This window comes from Siniperca chuatsi, linkage group LG14 (assembly GCF_020085105.1).
Source record: "Siniperca chuatsi isolate FFG_IHB_CAS linkage group LG14, ASM2008510v1, whole genome shotgun sequence".
Taxonomy (NCBI): domain Eukaryota; kingdom Metazoa; phylum Chordata; class Actinopteri; order Centrarchiformes; family Sinipercidae; genus Siniperca; species Siniperca chuatsi.
The window spans coordinates 19,981,420-19,999,677 of record NC_058055.1 but is presented as its reverse complement, the minus strand read 5'-3'; the positions used below and the strand labels follow the sequence as shown (position 1 = coordinate 19,999,677).

Below are 18,258 nucleotides of genomic sequence, written 5' to 3'. Positions count from 1 at the left end.
AGGTAATTAGCATGGGTCAGCACCCCTGCAGAGTCAAGTATTCTTCTCTGGAGGACTGAAAGTATTACAACCAGGCTTTAGTAGAGATTCCTTCTGGCTGGTATCTAGAGAGAGTTTGTGTGTGTGTGTGTGTGTGTGTGTGGCAGCAGGTAGCAGACGGTAGTTGCTGCCAAACACTGTTAGATGTTTCTGAAAGGAATATTCAACCTGTCGTAGCCCGTCTGCCCTCCTCCTCGACTCGCTTTTACACCTGGGTGATAACATTTTCATGGTAAAGAAAGAGGGAGCGTGGGATTTAAAGTAGTACAAAATGTTTGAGGTTTAATGTATCAGGACATGAAAAACAAGATATAGTCAGTATCTTTTTTGTAAAAAAGTCTACATTTTCTGATGGTCACTGAATCGTCTGATGTGGTAAACCTCATCAAACCTTTCCTCCAGGTGGGTTTAAAAAAGGAGATTTAATTTCAGCTTTTTCTTTCCCACCCATCTCCTCTCTTCTTCATTCATCTTTTTTTCTTCCACAAACATATTCTGCAACCCCTCTTTTATCTTCCTGCGGGGGGAGAACAGTATGAATAAAAATTGGTGCTTTGATAAAGGATCTATATGTGATCTTGATGGGGTTGATTTAATGTTAATGAATGGGAATGCACCCACATCTACAGTACTGACTGAGTAGATATGCAAGTATGTGAAGAAGTTGCTTCAGCTTTATTGATGGTACTATTTTGACCTTATGTGTTCTGTATGCTGGACAGAGTTCAATGGCTTAAATATGCAACTCGTGAGCTATGTAAATGACTAATATAAGGAATGAATGTCTCCATCTGTTTGTAAACAATGTTTTTTGGGTGAAATGCTGGTCCTATTAAATGTATGTAAGTAGGGTTTCTAATAGAGCGAACTTGAACGTGTTCACTATCAACTCTTTTGTTCAGCGTGTGTGTGTGCTCCAGGAAGCTGCAAGGCGTCTCTGTCTGGACCCCTGAGGAAGGTGGGCTACGGCCAGATCTGCCGGATACAGTAAGGAAGGCTAAACACTTGGCTTTAATACTAACACACACACACACACACACGTGCACAGATACATACAGACACATACACCTTAGTACCTCCTGGCACCCCTCTGTTAACAGATGCTTCCTGCCCTGCAGCCCAACCCACGCTACTTCACACACACACAAACACATACATGCAACGTGTCCCTGGCACCCCTACAGGTTGACCCAGGGGCCAGGTGGAGGGGCAGCCCCACCCTTTGGTTCTCCTGTGGTGTTTTTGTTGATGTTGGATCCTGTTCCACTCTCTTGGCCCACTCACATTTTGGTACCATTGGCAGGAGAGGAAATTAACTTTGTTTACCCACCGACCTAACCCTAATCCTGAACTCCAGCGTTTATCAGACATTTTATTAACTTACTTCACAAAAACTATTCTTAACAACAAAAGGAAGTCAGAGCAACTGCTAGATTCGAGCTGAACTGGTGCTAATATGGTTGGAAAAAGCTACTCTTTCCATAATGGTTTGAATTTATAATCATTTGGCTGCTTTTGGTGTGAATGTTCCATGCTGCTGCCAAGATGTCTCAACGTAACAGTCTACAGATGTGCATTTGTATTTAAAAGGAGTTTCATGTGAAAATGAATATTCAGTGTGAAAATGTGAAGGCTGAAATGTGGATAAAATAATAATTGAAAGCAGAGAAAAAAATGTTTTAATTCAAACTAAAAGAAAGGCCAGAATTGCTTTTCTCTTCACTGAACCAAACATGCAAACGGCAAGTATTATTATAGGAATGTGCAAAGGGCACCTAAGACACAAATAATTGCTTGATTTAGAGGTTGGTTAGTCACTTTAATATGTGCCTGTGTAATTACGCATATTTAAAAAATAATCATTTATTAGCAAATTAATAGAGTTTTTTGTTTTTGCATTGCCAAACTGACCTCCTTCCTGTCTGATCACATTTGTTTTCATACAGGCATACCACACACTGTCTGCTTCCTCCACACACTATCTCTCTCTCTTTGTTTTTCTCTCTCTTTCTCACAAATTCACAAACACCCACAGAGTAATCACAAATCCTTTCCATCTTGTGTTTATAAATGCCCTTGAAAATTATCCAGTAAAGACTCTCTGGCTGTGGCAGGCAGAGGAGGGGATGTAGATCAATAGCAGTGAGATAATGGGAGCAAGGGAAATTGGGGGGTGGGGGCTATGAGTGGCTGAAATATTAGCACTGGTATGGGTGTGTGTGTGTGTGTGTGTGTGTGTGTATATGGGTGGGGGTAGCAGCTCATGAATGACTAGGTGGAGTCTGCATATATAAAGTGAGGGTAAGTCATTTATGTGTATGCGCACATTTACTGTATGCATGTGGGTATTATGTTGTGATCATTGCAGGTATGTAGGCCTGTGTGTGTGTGTCTATGCATTTCTGGGTGTTAAACTGTATCTGAGAGTGAGATGTCAGCAAGATCAGGGGTCACATTCATGGGTGTATATGTGTACAGAATATGTGTGTGTTTGTGCACAAAGGCTAGTGTGTGTCTCTACATGAGCAGCCTTACTTTCAGTCCATTTAGCCCAGTAATGTTGACCAGCTTGGGCATGTTGATGCACACAGGGCCTCTAAAATTTCAGACTATAATAGCTAATGGACAGTAATTACACCATTCAGGACACAACACTGGCTCTTTTATGCCACTGTACTCATTGAAACAATCAAACACCACTGCTTTGTTTTCTTAGTTCAACATCAAAAGGTGAAGTGTGTTCAATTACTAAGCAAGCAAATGCCTTTTCTATCCGCCGAGAATGGTCACCTGTGACCTTTGTCTGCACTATAACTAGTATTGAGTTGGTGCTATCATGAAATTTGAGGATATGTGCATTTTATATGTGTCACCTGATCATATCCCCAAGATCAGCTGTGAAAAATACACAAAAATTAAATAAATGACTCAAAGGCCGCCAACAATGTGCCTTTGACCAATACAGTGAATGTGCAAAAGCTCCATTAGGGCTCCTTACTGACCAGATCCCAGGGGTGACATTGTATAAAGGTGTAGCAGGCTGATAGTAGAAAAGAGACATCTTGTCAACTGTTCCTGTATAAATAAAGGTTTAAAAAGGTCCTTGAGTGCTGCTCTCTGCTTTTTCAATCTAAATTGCAATGAATACCTAAATGAATTAAATAGAACACTTGCAGTATACTCCAATGTGGTACTCAGTGCCAAGAGCAGTTATCTCAGTAATTTCTCAAATCACTAGGAAGTGACAAAGGCAAACGGAGAGTCCTTTTGAACTCTAACAGAGGTTACACTGAAGAATGCTAAAATGTCTGTTTTTGTAGCAAAACAGCAAAAGAATGCGCTGTATTTCTCAATATGTGTCAAAGTCAGCATCCAGCTAATATGGAGCTTTGACGTTCCATGTAGGGCAAGATTTTTAGCTTTTGTCTTATTGTTGTTGATCTCAAATAATTCCAACAAGAAGCAAAAATGCTTTTCACATATAGGACATATTGTTTTACACAACAGCTTATGGTATTTATGAAACTTTACGTTTACTTATATAAGAGATGCAAATGCAAAAGAGAAAATTTTTTTTAGCAACAATGTGTATTTCTGTTTAGAAGGACTGAATAATAATGCATGACTTATGGGAGGTGAGTTGGGCATGGTCTGGCCTAATGCAACCTATATCGATCTTTATCACCCCTACTTCCTGTGCATATGATATCCTAGACCTCCCTCGGCATGTTAAAAGCCCCCACCCCTATTATTGCCTCTCGCTCAGATTCTCTCTCTGTGTTTTCTGTTCTGCCCCCCCCATCTCTCTGGGCTCAAAAGCCACATTACCTTGACACCCTGTGTGAGTTCTGTCAGTCTGTCAATCTGCATGTGTGTGGGCTCGAGGTCAGAGTAAATCTGTTAAGGCCAATGTGAAAAGGCTGTGGCATTACGTCACCTGGAAAAGGTCATCCTCTTAGTGCACAAAGATGGTTCTGTCAACATATACAGGTACTAGGGGAGCCACGGTGCAACTATCTAATACTCTTTTAATGGTGCCTGCAGTCTCCATCCACTGATCTGATGATGCAGAGGATTACAGTACAAAGTGCATTTCATGATCGACAGCTTACTATAACCTGTTGACTGCAGCATTTTTTTAATAATCCAAATATCAAAATATGCTGAAAACAGAGTTTTGTTATTATTTGTTTTACTTTTTTAGTCTAACTTTATTTATATGTAACACAGCAAAACTGAGCCTCATAAGCCTAGTTCTGTTATTTTTGCTTATTTGACTTGTTTGTAACCACTTGATGACACAGGGTGCAATTACCACTGGCCTCATACAGTATTCAAATGTCACCTTCTGTGTTACAGTAGCTAATTTGAATGCCCCGGGTCTTGTTTTGGTCTGCAATAGCCATTACATGGGCCACTGGTATTCAGAAACTCTGGTTTGCAAGTTATTGTTGTTGTTAAGTAATGAGAATAAAAAATGTTTTCCAACTGGGTTTCCAAGTTTAGAAAACAACATTCAAATACTTCAGATTTTGTCAGCTTTTTTAGAGATTGCACATGTGAAAAATCTGGATGGTATGATTACTGTTTACTTAAACCTTGATTACGAAATTAAAAAGTACATTTAAGGTATTTCACTGACACTCTTAAAGCTTCTTCAAACAAATCAACTTCAAATCATGGTGACTCAAAGGCACCATGACAGGATAAACATGACTGTTGAACAGATCAAACCTGGAACTGGTCAGTATGAGAAAAGTCTCTAACCACTAGGAAACAAATGAAACCACATATATGTTTGATCAAACACACTTTTTTTGCCAATTGCTCCTTCAATTAAACTGCAACAATCACTTAATTTCATCTTTGAATTGAAATCAGTGTGGTATTTACTTTACTTTTTCCCTCAGAGTGACATCTGACCATGTACCTTCTAGAAAAAGGTGTCTAACTTCGAGACACTCAGTTCCTAATCAGACTTGTAGCACTGTCTGGGCATGAAGCCACAGCACTGAGAAAAAGGGTCAATAGACTGTACTGAAGAATAATTAATCTCCTTATTCCACTCAATAGAGGTTTAATGTAGCTATCTAGCTATAGCTGATGATGAATGGTAGGCCAGTAACTGCAGCTTGAATCAAATATAGCATCTAGCTGTTTAAACAGAAGTCTGACGACACTGGACAGCAGATCAGTAAAGTGATGAAGAGGATTTTTTTTTTTTTGGTCTACTTAAATTTTTTCCTTCATTCCTTCATATTCAATCTACTTTGTATCCTATAAAATGATTTGTTAGAAACCAACTTAACTGGTTCCATCTTGTATGATTATTTGTGTTTCCCTGTTATTTTTTGTAGATACACTTTGGTTCATGTTTCCATGGATGCATGAGGCACTTATTTTGATATGCAAGATGCTTTGTATGTCTACCTGTCCATCTGTCTGACCTGCCTTGCCTTGTCCCTCCTGCCATGGCACTGAATCCATCATCCCACTCTCTGCTACCAACACCTCTATAGCACCATTACTATTCAATGCAGCATGGGTCCACACAAACTGATTATGCCAAAGTTCAGCAAGGTCCATTGATTGCTGAGGGAAGCAAAGGCAGCAGCCTGGGTCAACCTGAGTATGGACGTGCTGCACTCTGCCAGGGAAGTCTGCAGCCGAGAGGGGGGAATTATTACAATTATTACATCTAAGTTATTTGCTTGTGTTAAGCACATATCTTCCTATCAGCAAAGCATGACTCTTCCCGTTTTTTCAAGCAAAAGGTTATCTGGTTAGAAATTACTGATGGTGGGAAATCTTCATAGCACATATGAAAGAAGAAAGAAAGAACATTTCTCAAGAAAGAAATTTAGGAATCTTGCAGAAGTCTTTCAACTGAGCAGCAAAGAGCAAACAGTTAGATCGAGTAGCAACCTGAAGTTCCTTTGAAGCAACCAATAGATAGTGGCTATGTTCTCCAAAAATGAAGTCCATTCATTTTTAGACACAAGTCTCAATATAATATAATTATTTTCACTTCTTCCTCTATAAAAGTTGAACAGTATTTCTCAATCAAGTAGATACTACTGCTTAAAGAGAAGTATGAGTAAGTAAGCTCAATCAGTTACACTGCCATCTGGTGCCACAATCTTGCAAAGTAGCTAACTTTAAACCAACTTTTAGAAGTAATTTCAAGTTCATTGTTACACCATACTATTAAAAAGCTACAGAGAAAGGAGTGAAAAGGAAATACAAGGCATCTGGAAGGATAATAAGTAATGGATGTCATTTGGTGCAGAAGCAGAGAGCAAAGGTTGGACATGTGAGGATGCAGATGGTTTTAGAAGGAGCTGGTGTGATTTATAAGACAGGAAGCAGCAGATGAGTGAGGATGCAGCCCAGCAGCAACAACAGTAGCATCAGGCTGGCAACAACAGGCCCCATTATTGATGTTTAAATAATAGATGGGGAAAGAGAGAGGGAGAGGGAGAAGAGATGAACAAGTAGTAGAGGAGTCCCTTACTAAAAACAGACAGGAAGTCCTCGCTAAAAACAGAATGAAGAGAAAGACAAAGATAAAGAAAGAGTGAGAGAAAACATGGGAGAGGCACAAAAAAGCAGAAGCTTGGAAAACTCAGCAGAGAACAGGTCCCAAGTTGGCAGCAGGGAGGGTCAAAGAGTTCGGCAGCAGAACATTTTGACAAGTCATCCAGCAGCGGGAGGACATGGGCTGAGGTTGTGTTCCACCGGGATGAGCTGGACATGATTTAAAAGGGACAGTTCACCCATAAACACAACCCAATAAAACAATAAAATATCAGCAAGATGTTGAAAGTCTCTTAAAGATAGCAAGTGACTGCTTTCCTTAGAGGAGACTATTCTAGCCCAAGCAGACCTCCCTTTTAAAGTTATGTGTTGTTTATTGGAGATGTAAATAAATCTAGGCCTCATAACTGCTCAGTGCGTCAGGAAAAAGGCCCTGCTGGCCCCATGGGGCAGCTCCACTGGCCTACATTTCGCTGTCTGTCATCTGATGCCAAATTTCCAGCCACACAGTCAATATTTCAATAACTAACCTCTGACGTTAGAAATTAGAGCACGAGAGTATGACATGCTATACGGCTATACTGCAGTCTAGAACAGTGGTAACGAACAAAAGTGCCTAAATGGCAATACAAGTAGTTTGCTTTCCATAGCAGTTCAGCCTAGAGGGTTATTCTCAAAGTCTGTAGTAAACAAGGCTGTAGCATAGACTGTAAAAGCGTGTTGGCAGCTGCAGATTCCCTGTAGAGAAGTAAAGTGATTAATATGAATCAAACAACAGCCTGCTCACTACTTTTTAATCATCTGATCTCTTAGATTTCCTGCAGTAAGTCAAAAATGCATTTATGCTAATTAAGCCTCTGACTGGTTGGAAATGCATTAAATGCAACGCTGCCATTACCTGCACTGGTGGTGTATGGGCTGGTGAATCATTCAAGATGAATCCAAGATCACTGCAGTGAAGAATATCACCAATCCCAGCAAGTGCGGGCCAGGCAAAACTATCAAAAGAGACTGCCTTTTAGAGAAAATAATTGGCTCACATTCTGAGAAGGCAGTCAATGATAAAACTGTGAAAACCTCTCATGGAATAAAATCACTGCTTCAGAGGCTTTCTCTTACTCACTAATATATTTTTCTTTCTCTTTCTTTTCTCTCTTTTTCTGTTTTTCTCCTCCCTCAAATTTAAAATCCCACTCCAGGATCTCTCTTCCTTTCCTCATCCCTCTTTCCTTGAGAACCCAGAATGAATTCACAAAACCTTTTCAGGGAATTAAAATCCCTTTGCAGACCACCCTCACACTCTGTCTTCTACTTTTCCCTTCCCTTTTCGCTTCTCTTCCCTCCAACTCGACTGCAGTGTTTTTGATTTCTACTGCACCTCCAGATAGAGCACACGTAATGGGAGGAAAAGGAAAACTTAATTAACCTTTGCAAAAGGTGGGCTCATCACAGACACAGACCAATTAACTATGGACTTCAAACAGGGCGAGCTAGATGAAAACCTCTGCGGCTCTAGACTGAGGATAAATTAGCTAGACTCATGCAGCAAAGATGGGCTTATAATAACATACAGATACAACAGTTCAAGTTAAGCCGGTGCAAAAACAATGATGAAAAAAAAAAGGAAGCTTTGTCTAATTTGCTCTTTACTTTTGGTAATAAAGGTACACAAAATTGGAGCTAAAGCATTTAACTAATGCTGAAAACATTGATGAGTAAACATTTGACTAAACAAAAACCTTTCATTACATAGTTTAACACCAAAGAATCCCTGGTAACAACTTCTCAACTGTGAGTGTTTGCTTTTTTTAATTTGTCTTATGTGATAGTAAATTGATAACTAGAGATAATCGAACAAAACAAGCTATATGAAGACATCAACTTGCGCTTTAAAAATTGTAACGGCCATTTTTCAATATTTTTTGACATTTTAGAGACTACAAAATTAATCGATTAATCAAAAAATATTTGCAGTTTATTTATTAAGCGTGAAAAGTGAAATTTTCAAGTGAAAATTTAAGGTACTCTTATTCAAAATGTTTGTTTATCTATAATAATAACAACATCAGACAATTTATTGTTATCAGGTTTTTTAAACTTAAATATGAATATTGCTATCAGCCTCCAAAATCCAGTATCAGTCAGGCTCTAGTCGTGAACATCAAAACTGGGTGTAACATGCCTGAAGGAGCAAACTCATACAGCATAAGCCAATACTCATAAAGTCATGTAAAATGTCACTTAAGATAAGCAAATTGGATGTGTCAAAACTACAATTAAAAGGTGTTTATGTGGCAGCACCAATGATCTATCATACAGTGAAATAACTAAAAGACATAACAACTTCAGAATTGGATTTACAAGGTTTTCAATTAGCAGCAGTGAAATTAGACCCCTCGCAAGCAGTGAGAGATCTATGCATAATTTGGATCACACAAGAGATGGAGAGCAATGAAGACGAGTAATAAGGTATTTACATTCTGTAGCTACATGTGGTACAGATTTACAGGTATCTTAGACTGAACATCTTCTCAGTTTATCCCTTTTCATCTCCAAGGACCTAATTATTACTTATCGTACTGACAGCATGTGAACACACACACACACACACACACACACACACACACATATAATGAAGACAAACATCTCTGAGGCTTTCGGCACCCAGACAGGCACTCCAACAGAGACAGACACATAGGGATCTATATGTCATTCTTCTAGGACAACCAATGAACCGTATAGCAGAGGGGTCCTGGCATGTTGTCACTCAGCTGATTCTTCAGCTGATTCTTCAGCTGAGTGATCATCCAGCCCTTTAGTTTGAATATTAAAAAAATAGAACAAACAATGAAAAAAGAATCCATAAAAGACACAAGTCACATTTTATGCACTGTAGTTGCTTTCCTTGCATCATCAAGAAGTTCACCGGAGGCTAGGCTAACTCTGGCGGATTATTCTGAGCAACTAAAACTAGGACATCAAACTGTTAATTATACACACGGCTATGTCATTACCAGTCCGCTGCTGACTACTGGGAGCCAATAGACAGATTAGACAGATCGGATGGATTACATGTATAATGTAATAAGTGTATAATTACATTATACACTGACAGATATAAAGAAAAACAAGTATACGAAAATGTATATCATTGGCCGTCATGGTTACAAGAACACTTTATTGTGCAGACCAGGGACTTAATGGCTTGTGACTTCACTAAGTTTTGTGTTAATGACTATTAATTACCATCATAAGTGTCAAATGGCATCTTATACTGTTTTATATACATTATATTATCTGTTACTACTATTATCAATTTCATAAACTAATATTACTATATATAAAACTTATATGCTATAAATAGTGCAACATTATTCACAACCTTTGTCCCATTGTCTGTGATCTTTGCTCTCTTTCAAATACTATACTGTCAACAAAAGTAAAAAATAATCCACAGCCATAGGGGCATAGCACTGTGGCTTCCACACATTATTTCTGGAAACCCTCAAATCAGTTTGTCCTTTGGAGAGTAAAGAGTGTTGCAGCTGCTAGGAATAATAAAACATTGGTGCAAAGACATAAAGAAAATCTCCTACGTCTTCATTAGATCAAAGGTCTTCAGTGACCACAAAGAGTATAGTGCAATGTTTTGCAATGTAGACTACCATCAGGTTTGCCCTCTCAGATGACTAAACACTGTACAAACATGTGGAAGTATGATATATAGGGCTCTTTTGCATGCACTTCTATATACAGATAATTAAATGCATGTCTTGTTGTCTACTGGGTCAATCGATACATCTCGTCTATATACTGTGCAGGTGATTTTTTTAGTTTTTAAATTCATCATCCCTTACTGTGAAGGGATGGGAAAAGGATTTGACATGGTACCAGCCGTTGTGGATATCAGAATTTTTCAGGATACGACAGTTAAAGCATGAATGCGTTTTCTAAATAGACACAATAAACATTCGTCATATGCATATAAATCAAACTCATTTTCTGTCATCCCCACCCTATCTCTCCTTCTCAGTAACACACACACACACACACATGCACACACACACAGAGAGGCGGCAGCATCCTAAACCAGAGGCACTGGCCAGAAAAGGGATTACGACATTGCTTACTTTGGAGGACCACGGCTGCAAGCAGTTGGCATAGCAACGGACCAGGAAAGCCATTTCCACAGTAGGGAGGGTGCCAGCGAGGGGAAGTTTCCCCTCGTTCACCAAGAGATGAAGAAAAAAGAAAAATTTAAATAAATAAGTAAAAGAGGGGGGCAAAGGCTGACGCCGATCTATTTGCTGCACGAAGAGAAATGTCCAGAAGGTGGTTTTAAAAAATCCTCAGTGTTGATTTGGCAGTAAAAGGTTGAAGATTGGCTGGATGACTGTCAGATGTCGCTACAGAAGGAGACTTAAAGTCAAGGCAGATCCATGTATATGTCAAGCTTTCTCTCTTCTACTAAAGCATTCAAAGGAACTGCAACAGAGCAGCTTAAAACACCCCTAATAAACCTTGAGCACAGGAAATCTGCAGAATATTCTAAACTAATCCCAGAGGAGAGGCTGCATGGTCAAAGATAAAGCCATCCAACTTAACATCCAAATTCAGTAGATTTATCTTTTGATAAGTTTAATGTAGAAACTCATTGAGTCATTTTTGTCTTCTTCTAGATTCAGTTTCCTTCTTTAAAGAAGCAGAGGTTCCTCTCCTCAATAGATGAACCAGTGCTGGATAAAAAGAGGGGCTTGTCTGTGCATCTGCAGCCCCCTGGGAAGAAGCCTCTTGCCTGGCTTAAAGTCATCCAAACAGTCCACTCTCACCTCCCAAAAGCTTGGATCATTTGCCTGCAGCTCTCCTCTCCTCCTCATTCACTGTCTACGTCTGTCAAACTGCTTTCTCTGTCTCTTTGCAACTCTTTATCTCTTTACAGAGCTCCAGCGGTGCATGTGTGTGCCCAGCGGTGCAGCTCCATGGCAGGGACCAGTGATCCCGCTCCCTTACCCCGGCTTCAAGCTCTCTTCTCTGGTTAGCGCTCACACCTCACACCGGCATTCCTTCTCCCCCTCCCATCCTCGGAGAGAAGCTAGTGTGGATAGGATGCTGCACTGTGGAGAGTCAGTCGCTAATGGGAAACGGAGGAGGGAGTGAGAGCGAGGGAGGAGGGAGAAGGGAGGAGAATCCAGCTGAAAAAGAATGACATCACCTGTGCAGCGAGAGAGAGAGAGAAAGAGAGAGAGAGGGAAACGGAGAGAGGGGATGGGAGGTGGTGTGGATGAAACGAGAGCAAGCAGGGGGAAACTGCATTAGATGGATTGGATGTGGATGCGAGAGAGTGAGATGGACAGAGAGACAGAGAATGGGAAAGACAGAGATAGAAAGGAAAGAGAGGGAGCATCTTTATTGATTAGCTGGTAACATAAAGCTGAGTGTATTGAGGCAACCCCCTCCCCTTTGTGAGCATAAATTCTGAAAATGGGGGGGGGCATAAATCACGGAGCCCCTATCAGATACAAAGACAGACGCTGGCGGTATTTCAGCGAATGTGAACACGCGACACAATAGCACAAGCCGATAATGGGTTTCCCCCCTTAAAAAGCCCCCGTCTGGAGGATTTGCAACACAGTAGACAGGATTTGACGTATAAGAAAGGCACATTACGATCACAGATAAGTCACTCTAATACAATACATCAAATACTGAGGTAAGGAAGGCATTATGCTGAGAAGTCTGTAGTTGTAAACTCTTAGAAGCAGACCTGGTTCTGACAGCAACTACAAATAAATCTCTGGTGTGGTTTATCCCACTCGAAGCATTAGATGCATCAGATCTGGTGATCTGAAAGCCAAAAGACGTCTAACCGTCTAAGTGAAAACGCAAGCTAAATATGTTTAAAAAGTGAAGGTTTTAAACGTCTCAAAGCATCTTAATCAAAGGACTTAATTTCAATATGAAGCAGGTCTTGACTACATGTTGAAAATAGTCATTCAAATGCAGTTGAAACAAGGCTTATATTTAACCCTAACAACTAAAAGTTTTTACCAAATCACTAAATCAATGCTTAATGGGAACCACAACCCCTTTAATCAGAGCAAATCAAGCAAAACCTCAGCAGGAACAAATAGTGACTTGACCGTGACTTGAAACAATGATCTATATTTTCCTTTTCCAGGCCATTTAACTTCATTAATTATTAGTGGACACCTAGAGGCTACAAGTATGCATTTTCTACCAGAAAAAAAAAGTATTTATCTCACAAATTAAAGCAGAATATGTAATTTGCTATCTCACACAACAAGCAAGTTAAAATAGTACAAAAAAACTTAACATCACTATATAGGGAGTTACACAATACAACTTTATGAGTTGAAGTTCCTTTTTAAAGCATCTGTCATAACAACTTCTGTATAAAATTTAATTATTTACTGGTTTAATGCAGCAACTGCATGTTCTGCTTCACTTGGTTATCCTGAAGAGGTAAAAGAGTTTAAGTTGCACACATGTGAACACGTTAAAACCCTTAAAATAATAGGTCTTTGGTAAAGATTTAAATAATTAAATAAATCATACATATTTTTGGTGCTAAGCATTACTGCCTTCCTTTCCTTCATTCTTCTTCTGTTCTTCCGTATTAACCAGACTGTGTACTCTGGTGTTTGTGATGTTGAGAAAAAGATGAGAGATAGGAGGGATGAATTGAAAGCAGAGACAATAGGAGCTGTCTGGTTGTTTGAAAGGTTGATTCTCCTCCTGCAGAGGAGAGATGCAAGCTCTTATTACCAGACACTTCAGAGAGGGAAGGACCTTTCTCACCCTCTCCCTTTCACTCTTTCTGACCTCCCTCCCTCTCGTTCAGTATATTTCCCCTCTGCCTCTGACTATCCTCCTTCCTCCCTCTGACTTAAAATCCCCAATTTTTGCTATCTCTGCCCTCATTTTTGCCTTATATTAGCCATTTCCTTTTTCCCCCTTCCTCAGTATATGTTCTGGTGTCGATCATTGTCTCATTTTCAGCCCCACTTCCCTTTGAAGATCTCCTCTCATTTTTATCAGCGGTCCATCTATCCATCTCCCTCTTTCTGTGCTCCCATTTTCACTCTCTTTCTGCTTGCTGCTATGAACCAGTATCTCTACCCTCAATTCTCTCTCCTCTGTGTGTTTGTGTGTGTGAAACCATACGCACCTCCCAACTAAGAATGACATCATCTTTTTACTCTGCAGCCAATCAGATGCAAGCACATGGAGCCCTGCCTTCAGAGCAGTGTTATGTACACAAGAGAGACAGAGAGAAAAAGAGAGATGGAAATAGATAGGGAGATAGATGGATAGATATATAGACAGACAGATAGAGAGATAGACAAATAGATAGCTAGAAAGAAAAAGCGAGTGAAAGTATGTAAGAGTGTCTTATGTGATTGTGATCAGACTGTGTGTATGAGTGTATGTCTTAGTGTGCAATAACTGCAGTCTTTTCCCTTTTGCATACTAGTGTGTGCAGCACTATATCATTCACTTGCCCTGCTGTCAAAGCCCCAGTCCTAATTAACACACACACACACACACACACACACACACACACACACACACACACACACACACCTGTTGTGTTTGCTTTCTCAAAGAAATATAATATAGGCTAACTATGAGAGAGAACAGTTGAAAAGAAAATCACGTTTCTAAGTTTGGAGCTTCTTTAGTGAAGCCCCTGCCCGTCTGCAGGAACACAATAAGGCTGTGTAGAAGTTTGGACAACGCCTGGTCTTAACACTAATCCAATTTTTTGATTAAATATTTAGAGTGCACACTGAATAATTAATAACCATTAATTAAGTTACAAGCCAAAACGTTCTTCATATGAGTGAATGTTTTTCTTTTCTTTATTAATGATTGATTGACACATTATTCATTCAGCCCATCCCATTTTAAAGACCTTTGAGCATGTAGCTCTAGAAAACTAAATCTCTGCAGCACACTGATGAGTTTTACATTTCAGATGGAGGCAACAGGGGTGTGTTTAAAAAAAACTTAACTTCTGTTCTTGTTTTCTGGGGATACAAAGTGATCTCTGTTACAGAACTAAGCAATGACCAAAGGTGCTGCTAAAATCAACAAATTCAAAGTGTTTCATGACACCTGCCTAACTGGTTAAAGATGTGGCTACCTGGTGGGTCTGTGAAAGAAAATAACTCAGAATAAATCACCTCAGATGAAGAGCCAGAAGCATACATAAACAGATGAAATTCAAACAGAGAAAAGATAAAAAGAGACAAAAGTAAAGAAAGGATGGTGTCAACGTGACACTAATAAATACCAGATAAAGAAAATATCTCCACACATCACTGTATTGTAGCAGTTTAGAGGCATTTATCTAAATTAATTTCCATTCGAGAGGAGGATTTAGGGGAATTAAAGTCAAAACTGTTACGAGAAATACTAAGTTTTATTCTCAGTTTTATTCTAACAGAGTTCTACATAGTAATTTGTAGCAGCACACCATGACGTGTTTTCAAAACACGAAAGGTCAGACGAGTCAAGCGACTCTGCCTGTATGACTGCCCTGATTTTCAGTTCAAACCGAAAAAGTAATGGCATGCACACTCGTTTGCATAACATGTCTCAGAGGACCGTTTACTGTAACTCAGTACACAATGATGTGGGATCTGTCTGCAAAACATGGTGCAGGATACACGTCACACAGGAAACACTTCCTGGAACAGTCTGTCTGCGATTTTGGGCGTTTGTGAGAATGTGCCGTAAAGTAAGGTGATTATGGACAAGGCAGAGAGAAAAGAGGTGTGAGCCACAAATGATGACTTGGGAGAAAGTCAGAAAATGAAAGAACAAGAATCAGAGAATCGAAGTTGAAGAAAGAGATAGAATCAGAGAGAGAGAAAAAATAAATGGAGACAGAAACAGATAGTGTGTGTAGAACATGCTTTGTTAACCAGAAAATGTAAGAAAAACTTAAATGTTTTTGGAAAACATGACAAATTCAGTCAGGCACCAAAAGACAGGAAATGTGACCTGTCCAATAGCAAGCTGTCAGACAGACTCAAACAGACAGTTTGCACTGACTAGACATACTGTACACATAGCATCCTGTGTGTGTGGGTTTGTGTTTTGTGTGTATTGCTCACTGAGGCGTGACATGGCTCAGTGATTCCTGGGGGGGGTCCTGTCTCTCTTTTGTCACTTGGCCTGGTGCTACTGGGACAACTGCCCCCCTGGGACACCACACACACTAATTTGTACACCCTCACATGCTTGCACAAAGTGGTCAACTCCATTCTCTGTGTGTGTGTGTGTGTGTGTGTGTGTGTGTGTGTGTGTGTGTGTGTGTGTGTCTGGCTACTGCTCACAGCTAATCAGTTCTGCCAGGCAAATTAAAAAGAGTCAGCTGACTAAAGCCCCTGTAGCTCTGTAACACACAGCTAGCTACTACACACACACACACACACACACACACACACACACACACACACACACACACACACACACACACACACACACACACACACACACACAGAGAAGTGCTGAATTGTTAAGGGCCTATATTCTGTATCCCTATATCTCTGCTGGGTGGCCGTACAGTAATTTCCATGGACAGTAACAGAAACAGTGTGCCTCTTTTACAACAACTAATGAAGGGAGATATAAACCAATGCTGCTTTGGTGCATCACATGCAACATCTTTGCTCTTTGCAACATCAAGGTGAGACAAGATCTCTGTTTTGTAGCGTTGTGTGAATGTAGCAATCAACTAGGGCTACCCAACTAACAATTATTTTCAGCAGGGAGTAGATGGTTAGCAAATATGGAGGTACCACTGTTCAAAGCCAAATATAATCTGATGGTTTCCTGTGTACAGTAGATGAGAACACAAAGAGCAGTAAGTCCTGCTCACACAAAAACATACAGGAACAAAGAGACAACTATGTGACAACTGTGCTGACTGCAGCCATCTGATCAGTGTGTGTTTGTGAGTGTGTATGTCTGTGTGAAGGACAAGACAGGAATTCCTGCCATTTAAACCAGCCCTTCCCTTTCCGACTGGAGAGAGACAGAGAGAGATTCAAGCCCAGAAGAGCTAGAGATGCAAAAACATCATAAAGAGTAAGAAATAACACAGAGGGTCAGGATCAGAGTAAGACATATCGAAAGCGAATAAGAGGAGACAGTGAGTCAGAGATAAGCACACAAGAGAAAAAAAAAAGTTAAGTGAGAGGAGCAGACTCTTGAATGAAAAATTTAGACAAACAGAAGGAAAGGGGGGTGGGGTGAGAAGAAGGGAAAGGGCTGGCAGCAGGCTTTCACGAGGTGAAGGAGAGGTAAGGGAGGAAGAGTAAAGGCTTTGTTTTTCTTCAGGATATAGGTTGTGTTTTCTTTTGGTAAACAACACCCATTTATTTCCACTGATAAGATACTTTGTTTCTGATCTCCTGATTGGAGCCTTGTGACAACATGAACTGTAGACATCCTAAACTGTCCTTCACCCCAAACCAGCTGTTCATGAACTAAGGTGGAATTTTTTAAATTAGGGAGAAGGCTTTGATTGGGTTTTAAAACCTTTGGGTCATGCGTTGTCTTCTAATTTCTAATCACAATTTAAGAAAAACAAGAGACAAAAGAGCAAGAAACATAAACCAAAGTCAGAAAATGTATTAATATGAATGTAGAATATAATGTATGCGTACTATGTGTCCATATGTCCATGCATATTTCATAGAAAAATATACAATTATACCAGACAGAGGCCCAAAAACTGGGACGATGAAGGTTGGACAAAGGGAAATAGCAGGGAGGGAAGATGATGGGAGGATAAGGGACAGAGGTAAGAGGAGGAGAGAGGGAGGGAGGGGTGAGGGAAGGAGGAGGAGGAGAAGAGAAGAAGCAGAGAGGAATATATAGAGGGAGTTCAACAATGTTGTCATCTCTGTTAGTGCTGCTGATGTAATCCCTAAAATTAGCAGCAATAACAGCCGCAGATAGTCCCCCACTGGTACACTATGCTGCCTAGTGTACTGTACTCAACACACACTCATGCACATGCACATCAGGATGTCTGCTGGGGTTTCAAAAGCCAATTTTAAGAACAATATTTAGTACCAATTTTAAGCGTGACATGAAGAAACAAAGCTAACAAACAACCTATGACACTGCTAGTAAATTCTGAGATAAACAGTCATGCATGTGAAAAGACACTAATTTAATTGTTAAGAGATACACAGTACAATAAGTCCCAGATCATTTATTTCAAGTCTTTTTCAGACTATTTACAGACCTGGGAAAGTTTTTGAATATGTGCTTTGTGCATGGATGATGAGTCCAGCAGGGGTGGAGCACTGCTGGGCGACTGAGGTCTGTGGTTTTGTTGGTAGTTTGAAGGCATCAGTCCAAGACTGAGTTGAGTATTTTGAGCCTGAGTCAAAATTTGAGGAAGTAAACAAGTCATTGATTTGCACATGATTGCTGTACTAGACCCCGCCAGCTGTTTGGCTGAAAAATATTTGGTCTTTTTGGCTTTGTTTTTTTGCTTGTTGCCAGTTATCTGATCTATAGATTTCCCCTATTTGTGGCTTTGTCCCCCCTTGCAGTAGACACATGTAGACGATGTATGATTTAACAACGCTAGAATCACAGACTGTAGAAAAACATAGATGTAGCATATTTGATGTA

The 18,258-nt window shown here is 40.0% G+C and overlaps 1 protein-coding gene across 10 annotated transcripts in view; it reads right to left on the bottom strand.

Moving 5' to 3' along the window:
- Positions 1-18,258, bottom strand: part of LOC122888738 (rap guanine nucleotide exchange factor 6-like) — a 157,956-nt gene that overhangs the window by 66,121 nt on the left and 73,577 nt on the right. Inside the window, exon 1 of one of the 10 annotated variants that reach the window (XM_044223528.1) lies at positions 10,707-11,710. The exons of the other annotated variants lie outside the window; for them this stretch is intronic. Coding sequence (XP_044079463.1) covers positions 10,707-10,760 — 54 coding nt within the window. The 5' untranslated portion in view covers positions 10,761-11,710. Of the gene's footprint in view, positions 1-10,706; positions 11,711-18,258 lie in introns of those variants that run through there. 10 annotated transcript variants of the gene reach the window in all.